Here is an 18061-nt window from a genome sequence, read left to right as displayed (position 1 = left end):
CAGAAGGGAAGTTACTTAGCTCTTCTTCCCTTACTAAGGGAATCAATTCAGTGTGATTCACTGTACCTCCACAAAAGGTGCTTTCCAAGAATAGACAACAGGCTGAAGGATTTAAAGGTATCTTCTATCATGGCCATTAACTCTATTTTCACTCAGTAATTTTCATTGGTGAGATGTGGCCACAAAAAGGCATTGTGCAGAGCAAAAAATCTGGGACTTGCCTAGTCATTCCTGGCCAACAAAACACTCAGGTGGAAAAAAAGAACCCCATACATCCACCTCAGAGCAGACAGTAACACAGGAGAACCAAAGGAAGGCCTGATGGTTGTTCTGCAGCTCCCTGATGACCTGGCCTTGCACGTCCTGCACTCATAAGGCTCTGTTAGAACAGCTGAGACATTTGTGTCAGGGCTTTTGCAAGGCCACGGTGGAAGTGCTGAGCTTATCTCCTGAGCTGCAAACTGCAAGTGCTCTCAGCAGCAGGTGACAGCTAGAATAGCTGCTGCTCCAGGGAGAATTCTGTCTGTCTTGGATGTCCTCCCCTTTTATGCCCAGACTGCACATAGTCCTCAAAGCTACATTCCCAGCTGCTTCCTCTAGGAGTGGGAAAGGTATTGTCCAAGCATTACAGGAGTTTTAAGCAGTAGAATTCCCTGGCTGTTAACTCCATACATTTCAAGGGCTCAATTAAAGCCTTGCTTGAAATAATATTAAAACTTTCCACTGAAATAGCTGACCAAAGCCAGGCACAGAAGCACTGTGATGACCCATGGAAGAAAGCTGAGAAAGAAAGAACCACTGAAGAGACATCTGCAAGTCCCTTCTTTGTTCCCCACAATGCAGGACTCAAGACGGGGACACTTTTGGGGGCACTCATGGGCCCATGTGACTGCATCCTGTTTGCTGCCAAAAGTAGCAGCACTGTGGAAGTGGGAAGAAGCCAGAACTCTCCCATCAAAGAAAGAGACAAGAAGCATTAAAGTGTTGCAAATTCTCACTTGCTTACTGGGCATTCACTTCGCAGTGTGCAAAAGCACTACAGAAAACAGAAAAAGAACATAAGAGGATCAGAAGAGGTGACTACATTTCTTAGTTTCAATCTAGCCTTTTATCACTGTGCTGAAGCACTTTGAGACAGGTGAAGATCCCTGTACCAACCAAGAGTAACAGTGTAGAGTCTTTCTGCAGAGCATATGGCCTGAGCAGCAAGCAAAACAGAGAGAAGACCAACAGCACCATCGAGGGTCTGCAACTTAACACCCAGGCCAACAGCAAGGCAGAAATGTCACTGTCTGAAAAATCCCAACACAAACAGAAGAAATCCTTGGGGAACAATATGCTGATGACTAGCAAGTATTGGACAATGGTCTTTTTTCTTATTCTTCTTAGCATTGAAATATGCTTGGAAAACAAAAGGTCAGGCAGCAAAAGATCTCAAAGACAGTGACTTGATTGCCCAGACAAAAAAAGAAGCACTCTCACTTCCAGCTTGAGCACAGAAGAGAGAGTGTTTCAATACAAAAATGGTCAGGAAAGTTGAGTGCAACAATAGTAATTGTTTCTGCACTGTTTTCATATGAAATCTAAAATATCACCAGAAGCAGCTTTTTATTAGTTATGCTAAGCAATCTGTTCCCACTACAACTGGTTAAAAGAAGTATCTGGTATGACAGCTGAGTACATTTGTCAACGTTTCTACAATGCAAATAACCTCACTTCCAGAAACAAACACAAAACCTTCACATTCTGGTCAGAAGTTCACGTGTAGAACTTCACGTGTGAAGTTCACATAGAAAAACAGACATTCTACTGAAACAGATTTAAAAGATACTCTATACACTACAGACTTGACATACTTCTGCTTAATTTTCCACTTACATATTAGATTCAAAGCTTTTAAGCATTAACTTATTTGCAAGAAAACATGACTATGTGGTCACTGAACAATTTTGCTGGAAGAAAGATTATTTAGAGAGAGACTGTAGTAAATAGAAGAGATTTGAAGGTGAATGAAAAAAATACACAAGTGGATAATACTTGGTAAATTATATTTTGCCTATGTCACCTTATAGATTTGTCCTTTACAAGGGGACAGGGACACATTTTTAAGTGAACAAAAGAAACAAACTGTACCTGAGATAGCTGCCAAAATAAGCAACAATGTTCGGATGTTTACAGTCTTTCATCATAATGATTTCCTGCTGCACAACAGCAAAATCTTCTCCTGAAATGCAGTAGAACAAGTATTTTCTTTGGCCTGGGTTACAGTCACATCTTAACTTTCAGCACATGTTTATAAAATAAACATTCTTAGCAATTAAGACTAATTATCTGCAAGTTTCACATACATAAATCAGCTGTAAATCAGTATTTATTAGCAAGGGCTTAGCAGTAAGTAACCATATTCTGAAGTTTCATTCTGGGACAGATGGACCTCACATCTGCTGACAGCTCTTACAATACTGGCCACAGCTCTTTCTCAAGTCCTTATTTTCCCTGAGACCCCACTGTGTCCATCTGCATAAGCCCTGCCAATAGCCTGGGTTCCTAAAAACACAACAAAACTTTGCTATTTTTGGCCACATGCCCATTCTCGTTAGCTCATCTTCCTAAGCAAAAAAAAAACAAACAAAAACACACACACACAAAAAAAAAAACCCAAAAAAAACCCAACCTAAAACCAGTCACTAGTAGACTGCTGCTGCAACATTTCAGCAGACTCCACAAGAATGTAAATTTATGGACTGTAACTCACATCCAGAAAACACTGACACAGGGGTGACATTTACCTGAATCTCACTGTTTGCAACCATGGCTGTCCCAGTCTTTCTATTAAAGGTTCTTACCAGATGTGTATACTGAGAAAATCATGTGTGAAACTTAACACACAGCTGAGATGTTTTTCTTTTGGGAATGTTTTATGTTTTTTCAGTACATTAACATACTGATGACCTATCCATTGAGTTATTTATAACCAGAAATATGATACTCCCATGTATTTTATTTAACTGACAGCAAATTTCAAATCATAAGCTGCAAGTTAACATCTATCTGTGGTGTGTTGCTGATGGCTTCCTGGCTAGACTTTTAAACACACACACACACACTAAAGAACAGAAGAATTTATTTTCACACATGGACCTCCCTGAAAGGACACAATTCCTCCAGTGTGTGACCAGCATTTTCACTGCATTCAAAATAAAAGTACCATAAAGCCTTAAAACAAGTCCCTAAACGTTGTTAGCCCTCAGTCTGCACACTGATCTACAAAACTTCCAAAACTGGGCAGCTGAAGTTTACTCTCTGAGCACCCCTCAGGTGTCCAAAGGCTGCCAAAAAATACTGAAGTGCAAGATGCCAATTGGTCACCCATCAGCACAGCATGGGGACAGGTTTCCCCAGGGCATCCCCATGCTCTGCCCACAGCACACCTAGCTGGATTGATAACTCATATCATGCACAGCCAGGGACTCCAGCAATGGGAACTGACGTAAGAAAAACAAAGAAGCAGAACTAGACAGGAGCATCTGAGATCACACTTTCAGTGTGAGGAAAAGAAGTGGGATTAACACACACTTTTTGAACTACTTAGTAACACACTGTCCTGTCTTGAACTTTTAAATGTGTATGTACTGTGAAAACACAGTATTTATAACCCCATCCAGAATTGTAAGGGGAAAAATGGAAAAAACTTAATACCTTCTTTCCCAAACAGACCTTAAGGATCAAACCAGGTAGTTAAAATATTACACACACCCCAACATTAAATCTAGAAATGGAACACCAGCAGTTAGAAGTTAGACAAAAAGTCTGGATGTTTTATTCTCCAGATTAATCCTATTCAACAGGCCTATTCTTATTAATAGAACAGACTGCAAGCTGAGAACTGATCTGTAGGGCACATGTGCTTTGTGAAATCACCACAGAAGCACAGTGCAAGCATAAATCTAGCAGTGAAGTCCTAATCACACTCTCCAAAAGATTTTCAGGAAATGTACTCAATCTCCCAGATACTAATGTTCAGCTATTATTTCATCCTTCTTTTTAGTTCTTCCTCTACTCTTTAACAGGCAAGTTTTCTGTCTTGCTGTCTTCTTGTGTTCCAGAAATTTTTATAACACATGGGTCGAACACAGGACAAAAAATCCCACAATTCTCAATGAAATTTTAATCAGCTTTCACTTAACTCTTCTCCAATTACATTTTTCCTCTTACATCTTGTTCGCCATGATTTTTTTTTTAAGAACAGTGTACTTTTTTTTAAAACAGTGTACTTTTTCCTACACCTTCTTTCAATAAGTGGACTTGATTGATTTTGTACAATTGTTATCTTAACTACAAAAATATTTAGTTTCTGCGTCCTACTTAAGTTAAGAAACCACTTACCTGGTTCTAGTTTTATCACTTTAATTGCTGCAAGCTCACCCGTGTTGACATTTCTAGCCTATAAAAAAACAAAAAAGGAGTATTTAGAAAGCAGAATGCAGCACCCACCTCTGCATTCTTGACTTGATGTTCTCTGACAGCAGTAGTCAAAAGAGCAACTGAGGCACACAAGGGTTTAACACAGTGGAACCACTTGTTGGGGAACACTAAACAGCTGATTTATCCTGAGAGCTGAAGCTTTAAGTCTGCTCAGGAAGCTCCAATGCCACACAACACTTGAATTATGCAAGCCCTCAACCGCGCTGTGCTTAGGTGTGAAAACCCATAAACAAACCAACCACTGAGAGTCTGAAAAGCAGCTGTAACACCGTGGGTCTCTCAGCAGCTAAGGGATCCAGGGCACACCAAGGGCTGTGCTCTGCAGTGTGTGGGACCACTTGCAAGACTCTCAGATGAGCAATGCAATGTTTCTTCTTCATTGTGCTATGTGCAAGAACCCTTGAACCTTCTTCCCCAAAAACAACAGCCTCCCCTTGCTGCAGAGGGTTGAACAAAGCAAGGCAGCAATGAAGGAGTTAGGGAGCATTCCCCTCAAAACATTCCCTTTAGACACACAGCAGCCAACTGCAGCAGCAATGACTCAGGAGCTTCACTGCATTTTCACACATGGAATGTTCTGAATTGGAAGGGATCCACAAGGATCAAGTCCAGTTCCTAAGTGAATGGTCCATAGGGGGATCAAACCCACAGCTCTGATGCCATCAGCACCATGCTCTGACCAACAGAGCTCTGTCCTGCTAAGGCCTTGGTTCTACTGAGCAACCAAGGAAGCTACATTTCTGAAAAGCCATTAAGAAGCAACATAAATTACTATAAAAACTATTTCTCTTCTACAACTGTACCATTGACTTTAACTGAAAGCCAAGAAGCCATTTGCCCAGGGCTTTCAGAGCATTTCTGGCCCCTGCACCCAGCCATGGAGAGAAGGCAGCAAAGCTGCTTCCCACCACTAAAGCAGCAGCAGCAGCTCCCAAAGGATGCCCAGCTACAGCCTCTTCTCTCCCCAGGGGAGGCTTGCTACCTGTAGGAGTACAGACTGCAGTGTCCAGGCAATCAGGGCTCAGAGCCTGCTTTTGCAAAGGCCAGAATTACAGAACCTAACACATAGAGCCAGGGATCCACCTTGTAAGTTGCTAATAGTCTCATTTAAGTCACTTCAGGAAGTCAGGACTCAGAGCCTTTATGGACTCACCAAGTATGTGCAAGGTTTGTTACATGGCAGCTTGGGACCTAGTTGTGGAAGCAAAAGTGGAGGGGAAAATATCCCCAAGACTATAAAAAGTAAACAAGAATAAAGTCTGGAAATAACTGCAGAGGGTATTCCTGTGTTTAGAGATTTACTCAGCTCACTCCTTGGACAGCTATCTCAAGCTTCTCACCATTCTTTGGTGGGGCAACACTGTTGCAATGCTGGGAGCCCTGGCATTTGAAAATCATTTGCAGGCAGAGAGATTCTGAGACCAGTGGGAATCCTATGAAATTCAAGGAGTAGTCCAAACCTGATTGACTGTGGAAAAAAACAGTTAACAAATAAATTTTCTCTGGCAGCCTTCCCTGTAAGTCAGTATTTATCCACCCCACCAATGGCAGCAATATCCCCAACCCTCAATGGTGGAAAAGATGCACAGACATTTAGAACAGCAAAACCATGAGTTCCTTTCATCTGTACCAGAGAATAAAGGCAACACATGAGAAAGTGCCACCACTGAAGCATGAGCTGGAATTTTTACTCCTTATTTCTTTTCCTAACATGTTCTGTTCACAGCAAGAAACAAACAGAAGCAAAATGTTCATTAATCAAACATCAGCATTTTTTAACCTCCAAGACAAAGAAGAAAAGTTACTGAAGCTTTAACAAAGCTGATCAGTGATCATCAGGGGGGCTTGTTAACACTTACAGTCTTGTTTTAGGGCAAACTTGTACTAATAGTATGATCAATGAGATACAACTGTAGTGGATAAAGTAAGAATATCCTGAAGTTACACACTCTGCACAAGCCAGGATGAAAACATTTCACTGGCCTCAGAACCCCTGCTCATGATTTTTTGGTTCTATTTATTTTTAAAAATACTATGTCCAGCTGTCAGGAGTTTGTGTCACTGACTATGCCTCCACAGGTCCCTATGGAGACACCAGGACAGAAAGTTTTCCTGGGCTTATGAAAGCCAGAAAGGAGGAAGAAAATCTGATTTAATGCAGGCCACCAACACCTTCAGCAACAGCAGGCTGCCCTGTGCTTAAGGGCATAGATTAAAAAACATGACTCCAAGTTGAGAACCTGTATAAGTTATAATTTTCCATCTTGTTCCATTTGGGTTATCAGCATTGAAGGTGTTATCAACAGCAGGAATATGAATTGTCTTTGTTAATCTGAGTAATAAAAAGATTATTCTGATTGTAGTGACACAAGAGCTTCTAAAGGCTAGGGATGGGAATAAGATACCCCTGACAGGTTTTACTAGATCCCAAACACCTTTCAAATAATCAGCTGCGAAGCAATTCCTCCTCCAAGCTCACTTGAATGAGAGACTGAGAATGACTGAAGCACCCTATGCTTTTCACCACATGTTGGAGCTGGCTGTGACCCTGAATTTGGGGGTGCCTAAGCAGGTACCACACAGCACCTCAGAATGTGGAGGACACTGTCTTAGACTTTTATTTAGGAAAATCCCACTGAAATTGCCAGTTCCTTATGGATTTTGAGACTGGAAAATCAATAAGCAGCAGGTGAGTGAAGAATGATTCCAAACAAGTATTTCTGAGCTGACAAAATGCAACTAAAATTTTTAAGAGGCTCATGTAAGAAAACTCTGGCTCATTTTTTGTTACCACTCACACTCTTACCTGCTCTAATTCCCAGCCTTTCTGATGCTGGGGTTTACAGCATCACCCATTTCCATGAGTAGCATCCTTCAAATGCACATTTCACTGTGTCAATGGAAATTTTTTCCAGAGCAAAGATAGGCCTACAATGCCTTCATCCAAAGACACTTTACCAAATGTATACAGCATTTATAGAATGTCTGCTCTATAGAAACTCTAATTCTATCAGCAGCTGAAAGAATGATACTCTTCCAGAGATTTAGACTGCCATTGAGCAGCAGTTTCAACTGCTAGGCCAAGCTGAAGGAGCACTACCTAATTAAACAGGAAATAATTACTAGTGTACTCTCTAACAACAGCAGGATATCAGAAAAAAAATTATATAAAAAATCATCAACTAGAAATAAAAGCTAAAAACTGTCAGGCTTTGATTATCCTTCAAATGGAAACTGATAATATAAAGCATATAATGCTGCAACAAAGCCAAAAAAGTAAAAGTCTAAGACAGAGGCTTCTGGTTTTGACCACTTCCTGTGTGAACTATTGAACAAAACGATTTCTAAACAGGTTAGCACTCCATGGGAAAACTGGTCCCAGTGTACAAAGAGGCTTCCTGAGCCTGATTAGCTCCACTCTACAGGAAAATGCACCCAAGCAACTCCCCAGCCCTTAGAGTCCTTCTCTTCAGCCTCTCTCAAACCCTCACACCTCCCCCAGCTAAAAATAATTAGCTTCCACATTCTGGTAGAAAGTGTAATACCACAACCCAGCAGAGTGACAATTTTAGAAAGCAATGCTTTGATAAAGCTGATGTTAAACAAAAATCTCTGTGCAAGGCACAGATTACTGGTTAAGGAAACCACAGTCCCAGAAACAAAGCCCTATAGCACTTATTCAGTGCAGTAAAAACAGAATGGCAAAACATCCACCTCCCTCTCTGCCTGACAAGCTTCAAACACCAATTAAAGCTGAACAGAAAGATGTCAAAACATAGACATTTATTCCTAACAAAGTGAAGAAGCTTTCAAGAGCTGTAATGTCAATCAGGAAGAATGGAAGACTAAAATGCCTATCAAAAAGCATTGTTTCAACATTTCAGAAACAGCAAACTGAAGAAGAATTGATGCCCTAGTGGATCACCCCGAGAAAGAGGAGCAAGAGCACACACATGTAGAGAAGAGGACACCAAAAATTAGAAGTTCATCACAATTCAGGTTCATCTGATGTGGACACATTCTCCTCCAGCAACACACAGAAGCTCCATCAGCAACCAAAAACCCCAAAATATGGATGGCAGCAGAAAGCAGTAATAGTCACCAGCTGCTCCCCACAGATACCCACAGAACCTGAAGTTTTCAGCATGAGGCAGTTAAGCTGGTGGATACACGACTTCCCTCACCAAAACCAACCTCCCTGCCCAAGGGCTGGTGAACAAAAACCAGGCTTTCCTTCTTGAAAAATGAGACCTCAAACAATGTGCACCCCAACGAGTTGTGCTGTCTTCATTTATTATCTGGCTGAAGCCATACATGCCAAAAAGAACTGAAAGAAGACAAACACAGTATAATATACCACCTCTGCAGGAACAATAATCTCACTAATTGTCACAACTGTTTGAAATTCAGCAAAAGAAGGGCCTTTTTTGCAGTAAGGTGCTGAAAATCTTTGGAAGGGTTCACCTGCACTAGACAAATGACCTGTGAGATGACAAATGAAGCTCAACCTTTACTAAACCAAAGTGATGATTTTTTTTTAAAAAGATATGCTGTGATATAAATGAATGACACAAGCAAAATGGACCTACAATCATCTCAGAAAAATACTTCCAATCTCTGTGCAGTTACTACCAAAATAAAACATACAGGGATAGGGACAAACAGGAAACCTAACAAGACCGTCTCTGTCAGAAAACTCTGTGAAAACATTTGTGACCCAAACCTTAAAATAAAGGCACAACTTACAGAGTATCTGGGGCTAGAGATTGTTGGAATGCCAATGTCATAGCAAGAGACAGAAAAGTCTTCCTAAATGTGAGAAGGATAAATGCAGAGCAAACAAAATGAAGCAACTACCTCATCTCACTTTAGGAATATTTCCTGAAACTGAGCAGGACAGGACATTATCTCTGATTCACAATCAATAAACCCTAACTCTTCTCTTACACTTTGCTGACCACTGTATACAACTAAACTCTGTGCAAAAGTTAAATATAGAAATACAAAAACCAGAAATGACCCACACAAGGAATACATGAAGAACTAAGAAATACACATAACACTTCATCTCTTACAACAAATTTGCACTGGTGCTAGCTAGAATATACACATTATTGTTGACTGTGAATATTTGATAGAGAGCTAATGGCAGGACATGTTACCCATTACCTTTCTTGCAATGAATCCATTATGATTTGCTCCAAGGCCCTTTTGAAAGCTGAACTTTGGTGGGAGTGCAGACAACTGTAAAATATTGGCTTGAGCCAAAAATCTGCACTGGCAGGGCACTGACATGCCCCTTTCCAGATACCAGCCTAGAGAGCAGGAATCACAGCAGCAAGATTGTATCCATCTGACCACATCCTCCTTTCCTTCCAACCCTTGTAGTTCAGTCCCCGCCATCAGCTTTCAGGTCAAATTCAATAAACTCCAGACCAGTAACTCAGCCTCTCTTTAATATTATATATTATTTTTCCTAAACAAGCAAACATTTAAACCACGGCCTGCCCCAGCACAGCTCAACTAGAACAGAGTAAGAGAAGTAGATGGCGCTCTGCTCTGCATTCAGCTCCTGAATGCTTTGCCAGGAAATAAGGTTGCAGAAAATGAGCATTTACCAAGACTCAACATAACAAGATTGTCAGCTTATTAAGGCAATAATCCCTGTTTGCTAACAGCAGAAACACTTTCCTACGTGGCTCTCTCTGCTAAGGGGGCAAAACCACAAATTGCAGCTTGGAGCTGCCCAAGCACTCTGCTGAAACCCCACCACTGATGAGCACTGTTGGCACACAGCTGATTTCAGCTCCACACAATTATTTCATCCACCCCAAAGTTCACCTACAGGTGACAGGTGAAGACAAAAGAAAGGAGCTTTATGAAACCACTCACAAACAGAAGATAAGGCATTAGTAAGCTCACATGTGGATGATACTTCAGACAATATTACTACTTGCCACAAGTAACTGGCTTTCATTGTTGTTTTTGGGCTACTTTTATGCTTCACTTTGAAGACACCTCTGGCAAGACCTCACCTCAGAATGAAACAGGCAATAACCCTCACAAGAGAAAAGCATCTCTCATTTTCCCTCCAGGATCCACAATCTAATCAGAAAACACTTACCTCTCATCTAGAATAAACAATTATAATACCAGCCTAGTGCATCCTGGTCCTGCTGTATCACCATCTATCTCAGCTGGTACAGGCACATTGTAAGCATCAACAAATCCACTCTGTGCCTCGAACAAGAAAAAGTCACAAGCAGTGCCAAACTGAAGGTTACTGCAATCTAAGTGTGATAAACATCAAGGAAACCTTCACAAATCTTTAACAGGTTTCACATGCACAGTGGCATTGCATATGTAAATATTCCAAACTCTGTGGTTGAAGGTAATGTCCTTAAAATGAAACCAAAAAGACAGATGACTTGGTGAATTCACATCCTTCAGTCACATACAGAACATTGAAAAAAATTCAATTGATAAGGTATCAGGGTCAATATCCCAGCTAAAAACTGCAGCAGAAAGATACACACACAACATAGAACAGTTTTCAGAAAAACAAAAACCCAGAGCATACAGCAAGCAGACCTGGACAAGTAAAAGGTCAGCACAGTACACAAATACTCAAAGAAAGCAAGCAAGGTGGGGCAAACAACACAAAACACCCTTTCAATTAAACAATTAATAAAGCAGTGAGTTAGCACACCAAGAGTGCAGTAACAAGAGGATTTAGGTCCTGAAACTACCATGACATTTAAGAGATGAGATTAAACCAAAATCAGCCCAACTCCAACAAGACTTCATTCTAGGCACATTCACATAAAGTGAAAGGCAGCATTAGCACCAGTTCTGCACACTCAAACTGTGGAATGGCTCTGCATGTTTCCCTACAGTCCTGCTTCCCAAAGCAAGTTTCCTCACACAAACCCTGTGATGACAAAAGCAGGCCAAGAAGATGCTTGGAAAGTACATAGTTCCAACAATACTTCCACCAGGCTGCTCACGACAAACTTCAGCTCTCCGCTCTGCTCCAAGGCCACACAAGAGCAGGTTACAACCAGTGTCATCCTATCCCAGGGAGAGCCTGCCACATCCTAACAGCCACAAATAACAACATACACTGGCAGAGCAGAGAAAAATTACAAAATGCATCATAGAGCCCCTCCGAAAAAAAAAAAAAAAAAACAAATTATGTTTAGCTGCTTTTGCTTTAGCTTTGATCCTCCTACGTTTGCTGAAGTTAGGTCGGAATTCTGAAAGACTCTCATCCAAACGACAACAGTTCGCCCTCCGCAGGGTCACGCTCACGTCTCCCACCGACACAAACACAATACACCGACATTCCCACTCAAGACGGCGACGAGAGCAGCGACCGGGACTAATACGATGACATTTGGGCTGGAACGGAGCTAGTAAGCTGCCCACATCCCTACAGCCCCCGGCTCGCCCTGGAGGAGACCCGACCCCAAGCTCCGCCCGTGGCAGAGCCGCCCGAGCCGGCACCCAGCAGCAGCGGCCACAGCCGGCCGCCGGAAGCCGGGACGGGGCCGGTTCCGCAGCGCCCGCCGGCCCCGGGGGTCGCCCCCTCGCCCGGCTCTGCCGCCCGGGGGACGCGGCGGGGCGGGGGCGGCAGGGCCGGGCGCCCACCGGGGCCGTGCCGGTGCGGCGGCGCAGACCCCGCCGGAGCGGGGCGGCCTCGCTGCCCTCGGGAGGGCCAGGGCACGCCGGCGGGCGACGGAAGCCCTCCCAGATTTTGGACGACCGGTGCCTGACAGCGGAGAGGGGGACACAGGCGACTACCCCGCCGGGTCGTGGTGCAGCGCCCACCTTGTAAACCTCGCCGTAGGTGCCGCTACCGATGCGCTGGATGAGCTCGAAGTCCTCCTGGGGGTTGCGCCGCGAAAGGTCGCACACCCGCCCGCCTCCGCCGCCGCTCATGGTGCCAGGGGAGGCCCCGCTCGGCCGCGACCCCCCGGGCCCCGGGCGGAGACGGGGAGCGAACGCGGCGGCCCCGAGCACTCACCGCCACCGCGCAGCCCGCCCCGCCAACATGGCGCCCTCCGCCGCACCGCGCAGGCGCGGGGCAGCGCCCGCCCCCCCCTTCTTCCCGGGGCGACGCGTCCTGCGCGTGCGCGCGGCCGGCCCGGGCTGTGGCGGAGCCGGTCCCGTCACGGCACCGCGGGCCCGCCCGCAACGGGGAGCGGCACCGCGGGCCCGGGACCGCCCGCGCCCCGCCCCAGCAACCCAGCGCCCCTCCCGCTAAGGCGGATCCCGAGCGTGCAGCCGGCCCACCCCCCCCCCCCGCAGCCGCCCTCATGCGGCGGGAGCCCGCGGGTGCAGCTGAGGACTCGCAAATTCACCAACCCCCGTGCCCCGGAGCACAACGACACCGCGGTGCTGACCCCGTGCACCAGGGACCACCTTCCCTGTTCCCTGGTATCCATCCCCGGCTCTCCAGCTTGGGACAGGGCATTTGCCCGCAGCTGGGTGTGAGGGAACCCAGCGCTCCTTGTCCTAGCGCACACCTCTGAAATCCCAGCGTTGTCCAGTTGCCCACATCCTCCTGCCCAGGTGGATCCTGCGGGAGATCCAGAGGCCCTTGCTGGCTTTTGGGAGGTATCCGCTTTTCCCCAGTGGAATATGGGAGGCATACGTTACAGATATCCCCACATCTGTGCACGTGCCAGGTCCCTGCCACAGGCTCTTGGACACCCATCCCATGCACTCAGTCTGGGCAACATCTTCCTCTCGTCCATGGGATGGCTTCCTCTGGTTTTGTGACTTTTTGGAGCACTGTGCATGTCCCCACGGGATACAGCATGGGCCCCCTCTCCTCTCACAGTAGTGATGCCACTGTAAGATTTTCACTCTTGCACAGAGATTTCCAGCACGGAGGAGGCATGTGGGGTGCTTGCCTCCATCCCTGTCTGCGCTCCCAACCCCCTCTGTGTGGAGAACAAGCACCAGACAGCTGTGGGAACCCTTGTCCCCAGATGTGCAGCCCCTGAAGTTGTGTGGTGAGTGGGTGCTAGGGCACCTCTTGGGCTCTGTGCCAGTGAATCAGGCACAGCTTTAACCACCGCGCTTCTGCTGCCAGTGACTGATGGGTGAAATAAACAGAGAGGGATGAGGGGGAACATTGGACAATAGGATATGCCATCTGCTCACTGACCCTGCTGCCTTGCCAAACACACCGGTGTGGGGTCTTCCCTCTCTGCTGAAAAGGATTGGGACAGGGGGCTGGGATTGGCCTCATTTCCATGTGTGATTATCAGAGCAGAAACAAAACTGTGAAGAGATGAGCTTGAGCTCTGGCAGGTGATGCCTGTGAAATTGCATATTGTCTGTCGCTGTGTTTGTCCTTCCAACCACCCTGGGCCATGCATTACTGTCCTTGGCTTGGTTTTATGACCTTTGCTCTCACAAGCAAAATGGTCTCAAACCTGCCAGATTCAGATTCGGGGGTCAGTAATGTTTCCTGGCGCATCACCGAGGTTTTTGCGGCACACTTTGCTGCTTTCTGCAGCGGAAGCACCAGGATAGGCACAGATTAGCTGTGCAGGGCTGCCACAGATGCTCTGAGAGGCAGTCCAAGGGGACTGGGCTCTGTGACAAGTTCAGAAGTAGCAGGAGCTCTGACCGAGTTACAGAAGGAAATGCCAGGGAATTTGAGCTCCATCCAGAAAGGCTGACAGATATCCTGCTGGGGAACACTGATAACCTTGTCACCCTTCTGCCTCTCAGTCTTCATTTGTATCCCATTAGAGGGGAACTGGCTTATAGTTATTCCCATATTATGTTCTTGCCAAGTTCTGCTTTGGTAGAAATGGTTATGAATGAAGAAAGCAGGATTATTTCCCCTCTTAAATCCTGCTTTCTATCCATGACAGCTGCCTGTTCTTCTCTGCTCTTGTAAAAACACCCACAGGTTTCTCTGGGAGTGTCTGTGTCCCTTCTCTTCAGTAAAAGAGACAGATGGAGCTGAGAGGTGTGTCCTCCACTGCCTTTGGAAACAGGTCAGATCAAATTAGTATCAGGCGTCATTTGCTTTCCCACGCTTTGGGAAGACTTCTCCTGCTTTCTCTTTTTCCTCCTATTCCTTGGATGTGGCTGTGGTAGGATAGTCAAGCCATATGCTGCAGAGAGGCAGGCTGGGCTCCTCTTCAGTAGCTTTGAGGAAAGTCAAATGAACTCAACAGAACTGCATTTGGGTATTGGACATTATCGTGAGAGTTCAGTCACTGCCCAGAGCTTGAGGAGTTTCAGTGCCTTTGGGGACCACGAGCCCCAGCTGCACTCAGTGGCATGGCACCCCACAGCCACAGAAAATACCCTGCTGGATGCCTTGTTGTTTCCAGCTGTGCTCACAATCCATCCATCCTGCTGCTGCTGCTCCTGCTTTGATCTGAAATGCTGGTTTGTGCTCTACAGCCCCAGGTCCTGGCCACTGCTTCAAGTGGGAGCTCTGGTTCTTTCGCCAGCATGCATTGGCAGACTCCACCTGGCTCCAGCCAGGTGACACCAACGCAATTTGTCACAGTAGAAAGCCTCTTTGCAACTCTCTGGCATCTTTCCATGACAGACTAAAGGGCAAGGCACCTTTAATCTGATGGTGCTGCAGAGGGAAAGTGGCCACTGGCCTGCCTGTCCCTTTTGTTTATGGGACTGGAGCTGCTGTGAGAGGGAAGGTGTCCTTAGAGGGTCCTGTTTGAACCAGGTGGGATCAAACATTGAGGCTGGAAACTTATTTCTGGAATGCTGAAGGTTGTCTTGGTCAGGAGAAGAGCTGAATTTTAGCTAGTGCCAGGGCAGGTTGGTTCAAAAAGTGTAGGAAAGAATCAATGTAGAGGTATGAGGGAGTGAGGGAAGTAAAGGAGGGAGGGAGGAGAGGGAGGGAGGGAGGGAAGGGAAGGAAGGGAAGGAAGGGAAGGAAGGGAGGAAGGGAGGAAGGAAGGAAGGAAGGAAGGAAGGAAGGAAGGAAGGAAGGAAGGAAGATGGGTGTATACAAGTCCTATACTGATATAACCCTGTGCAGTCACTCGTGATATCCAGAGGGAAGATCTAAGCCTCACACTTTCAGGGATGACTCTAAGACTGTAAAAAAGCAACAGTACAGCCGGGTAATTTTCCCCCTCTCCTCAAACACAAGACTTTTATGTTGTACTTCACAGAAAAAAAGACAATAAATCTCTCCAGCACGATGCCAACAGTCAGAATTCTTGGCTTCTTCTATGCTGTCTTCCTGTTTTAACAGTTCCCAGAGCAGTGTCTGACCCCCAGCCCTTCCTGACCTCAGACAGCACCTCCTCAGTACATTTTCCTTGCAGCATCCCTTGTCCACTCCTGTCTGCTCCCAAATGCCTCTTGCTGGTTGCTTCCAATTCATCTGAGCAAGCTCAGCTCCACTTCCCAAAGCAGCCAGCACCCTTGCTCCAGGAGGAGCACCCTGCAGGATGGCACCCTTTGCACTGAGTACCTGCTTCATGTGTGAAGTGACTGCACAGCCTTTTAAGAGCCTTTTAAAGAAGCCACCTCCATGGTGTCAAGCTAAGGAGCGAGGTGCCAGCAGTGAGAGCTCATGCTAGCATTTGTTCTGCCAAGAACATGGAGGGCAAAAATGGCTTTTTTTGAGGTAAATGGTGCCCCAGGGCAGCAATGGCTGCAGGGGCAAGGTAGGTGACATCTCTGTGGCATTTGCCAGATGGTGGCAGGGACACCAGCTGGTGGTGCAGCGTGTGGCAGCTGGAATCCAGCCAGACCCCTGCATCACTTTTTCCTTCTTTTTTCTTAACCCGCCCCGCTTCCCCTCTTGCAAAAATAAAGCCTGCATGAGGTCCAGCCTGATCCCTGCCTCCTTCTCTCTCTGCTGCAAGTTCATGTTTCAGCCAGCACTGCCAGTGGCCAGCATGGGCTGCTGGAGGGAAGTTAGCAATAGCCAGTTCCCAGCAGGCAGAGTTCCTGCACACAATTTTGCATTAGTCAGAGCCTTGTTTCTTCTGCTGCAGCACAAGCCCTGTCTAGGAAGGTTTTTCTGTACCAGGAGGGGCATAAGTATAGTGTCAGAGGAAACACTCTGATCATTTTTGCCCAGAAGCCCAGTAGTAAGCATTTCCCCATGTTTTTACATTTCTGGGAAATACTCATTTGTCTTTCAGAGAGAAGCAGTATCCTTTTGGAAAGGACAAGGTGAAGGGAAGAAATCCAGCTCCCATGTAATAGGTTTTGTTTTATGAGTGCTGCTGGCCATCTGTGCACTGGCCATTGCTGCTGGTGGATCCAGGGTAACAGCTTGAAGCCCCACATTCTGATTTCCCTGGGAAGGGTCCAGCAGGATCCATGTCAGAAACTGACAGCAGAAGCCACATGCTAAAAATAATTATGGCAGGACCTGTCTGCATGGAAACCCCACAGAATTTAGAAACTGGAGCATTTCTTTCCATCCAAATGACTTTAGATTCGGACTCTATAAGGAAAGAGAGAACAAGGAGTGTATCACTGCACAAAACCATGCTGCACCCACATCCTGAAGGTCATATGGCTGAAGCTGTAGGATTATGTGGTTCATATGATAGTGGGAAGTTCATAGCATAACTACAAAACTGCTGGCTTGTAGGAGCATTGCTGCAGCAGCAGTTTCTACTTACAGGTACTCACTCGTAGGTGTGGGATCACTCCTACTGCAGGTCTGCCTGGCACGGGCCAGCTGCCCTCATGGCTATTTCTAGATGTTCCTCCACTTCCTCCTGCTCTGCCCACTCTTAATTTCTTGGGTTTGGTAGAAACAGACTGGATAAGGATCATGGCTGGATTTCTTGTCTGCAGCTGTTCTTTGCAGGTGTGTTCTGGCAGCCAACAGCTTCTTTTGAAGCAAATCCTCATCCAGCGTGTGGCAGGTCTGCTCTTCCTGACTGTGGTGTTTCTTCTCCTGCTCTTCTAGGCCACTCTAAGCTCTCAAGAACTCCCATTAGGCTTTGGCCTTTGTGTATTGTGTTGGACAGTATCCAATGGACCACACCAGGAGCTCTTGATGGCAAAGGTGGAGCTGCACTGACTGTACTAGGAACTCCTATTGCCTGACCAAGGCAGGGAGTGAGAGCAGGATAATCACTCATCCCCTTACAGACTTGGGATATTACTTACCTGAGTTGTTGCCCAAGTGGAGTGGTACAATTTTTGGTGGGCTTCAGAAAATTCCATTAACTGCCAACCTGGATTGTGGCCAGGATGGAAATTTGCCAAACTAAAGCAAATCACCTTGTGACCCTATAAACATCGGTCCTAAGTGAGACTCTTTGAGCTGAAAACCCTGCCCCTGCCATGCTGTGGGTGGTATGGAATCAAACAGTTGGTATGGTTAGAAGAAAAAAGGAATAGGGAGGGAAGAACTTCAGTGTTTAGTGTTTAATGCCACCATGTCACAGCTGGAGGATGTGGTTTCCAGCATAAAGCCCCTGGAAGTTCAGGGGCTCTTCCCTCAAAAGCAGGGAGGTGAGGGAGTGTGAGACCTCAGCAACATTGACTTCTTTCAGACAAAAAGAGTTTTTCCAGGTTGTTTTCCCCCCATTCCCTGTTA

At 45.9% G+C, this 18061-nt stretch overlaps 1 protein-coding gene across 3 annotated transcripts in view; it reads right to left on the bottom strand.

Annotated features, from left to right (window-relative positions):
• Positions 1-12499, bottom strand: part of MAP4K3 (mitogen-activated protein kinase kinase kinase kinase 3) — a 65543-nt gene extending 53044 nt beyond the window's left edge. For all 3 annotated transcript variants that reach the window (XM_054290220.1, XM_054290221.1, XM_054290222.1), the window contains exons 1-3: positions 12316-12499; positions 4387-4444; positions 2134-2224 (exon numbers count right to left, since the gene is read on the bottom strand). In XM_054290220.1, coding sequence (XP_054146195.1) covers positions 2134-2224; positions 4387-4444; positions 12316-12426 — 260 coding nt within the window. In that variant the 5' untranslated portion in view covers positions 12427-12499. The remainder of the gene's footprint in view (positions 1-2133; positions 2225-4386; positions 4445-12315) is intronic.
• Positions 12500-18061: the final 5562 nt, after the last annotated feature.

Source organism: Melozone crissalis, unplaced genomic scaffold, assembly GCF_028551555.1.
Source record: "Melozone crissalis strain CALT ecotype California unplaced genomic scaffold, PUWL_Pcris_2 ptg000081l_1, whole genome shotgun sequence".
Classification (NCBI taxonomy): Eukaryota; Metazoa; Chordata; class Aves; order Passeriformes; family Passerellidae; genus Melozone; species Melozone crissalis.
Note: the sequence above shows the minus strand (reverse complement) of the source record. Positions and strands in the feature narration are given on the sequence as shown.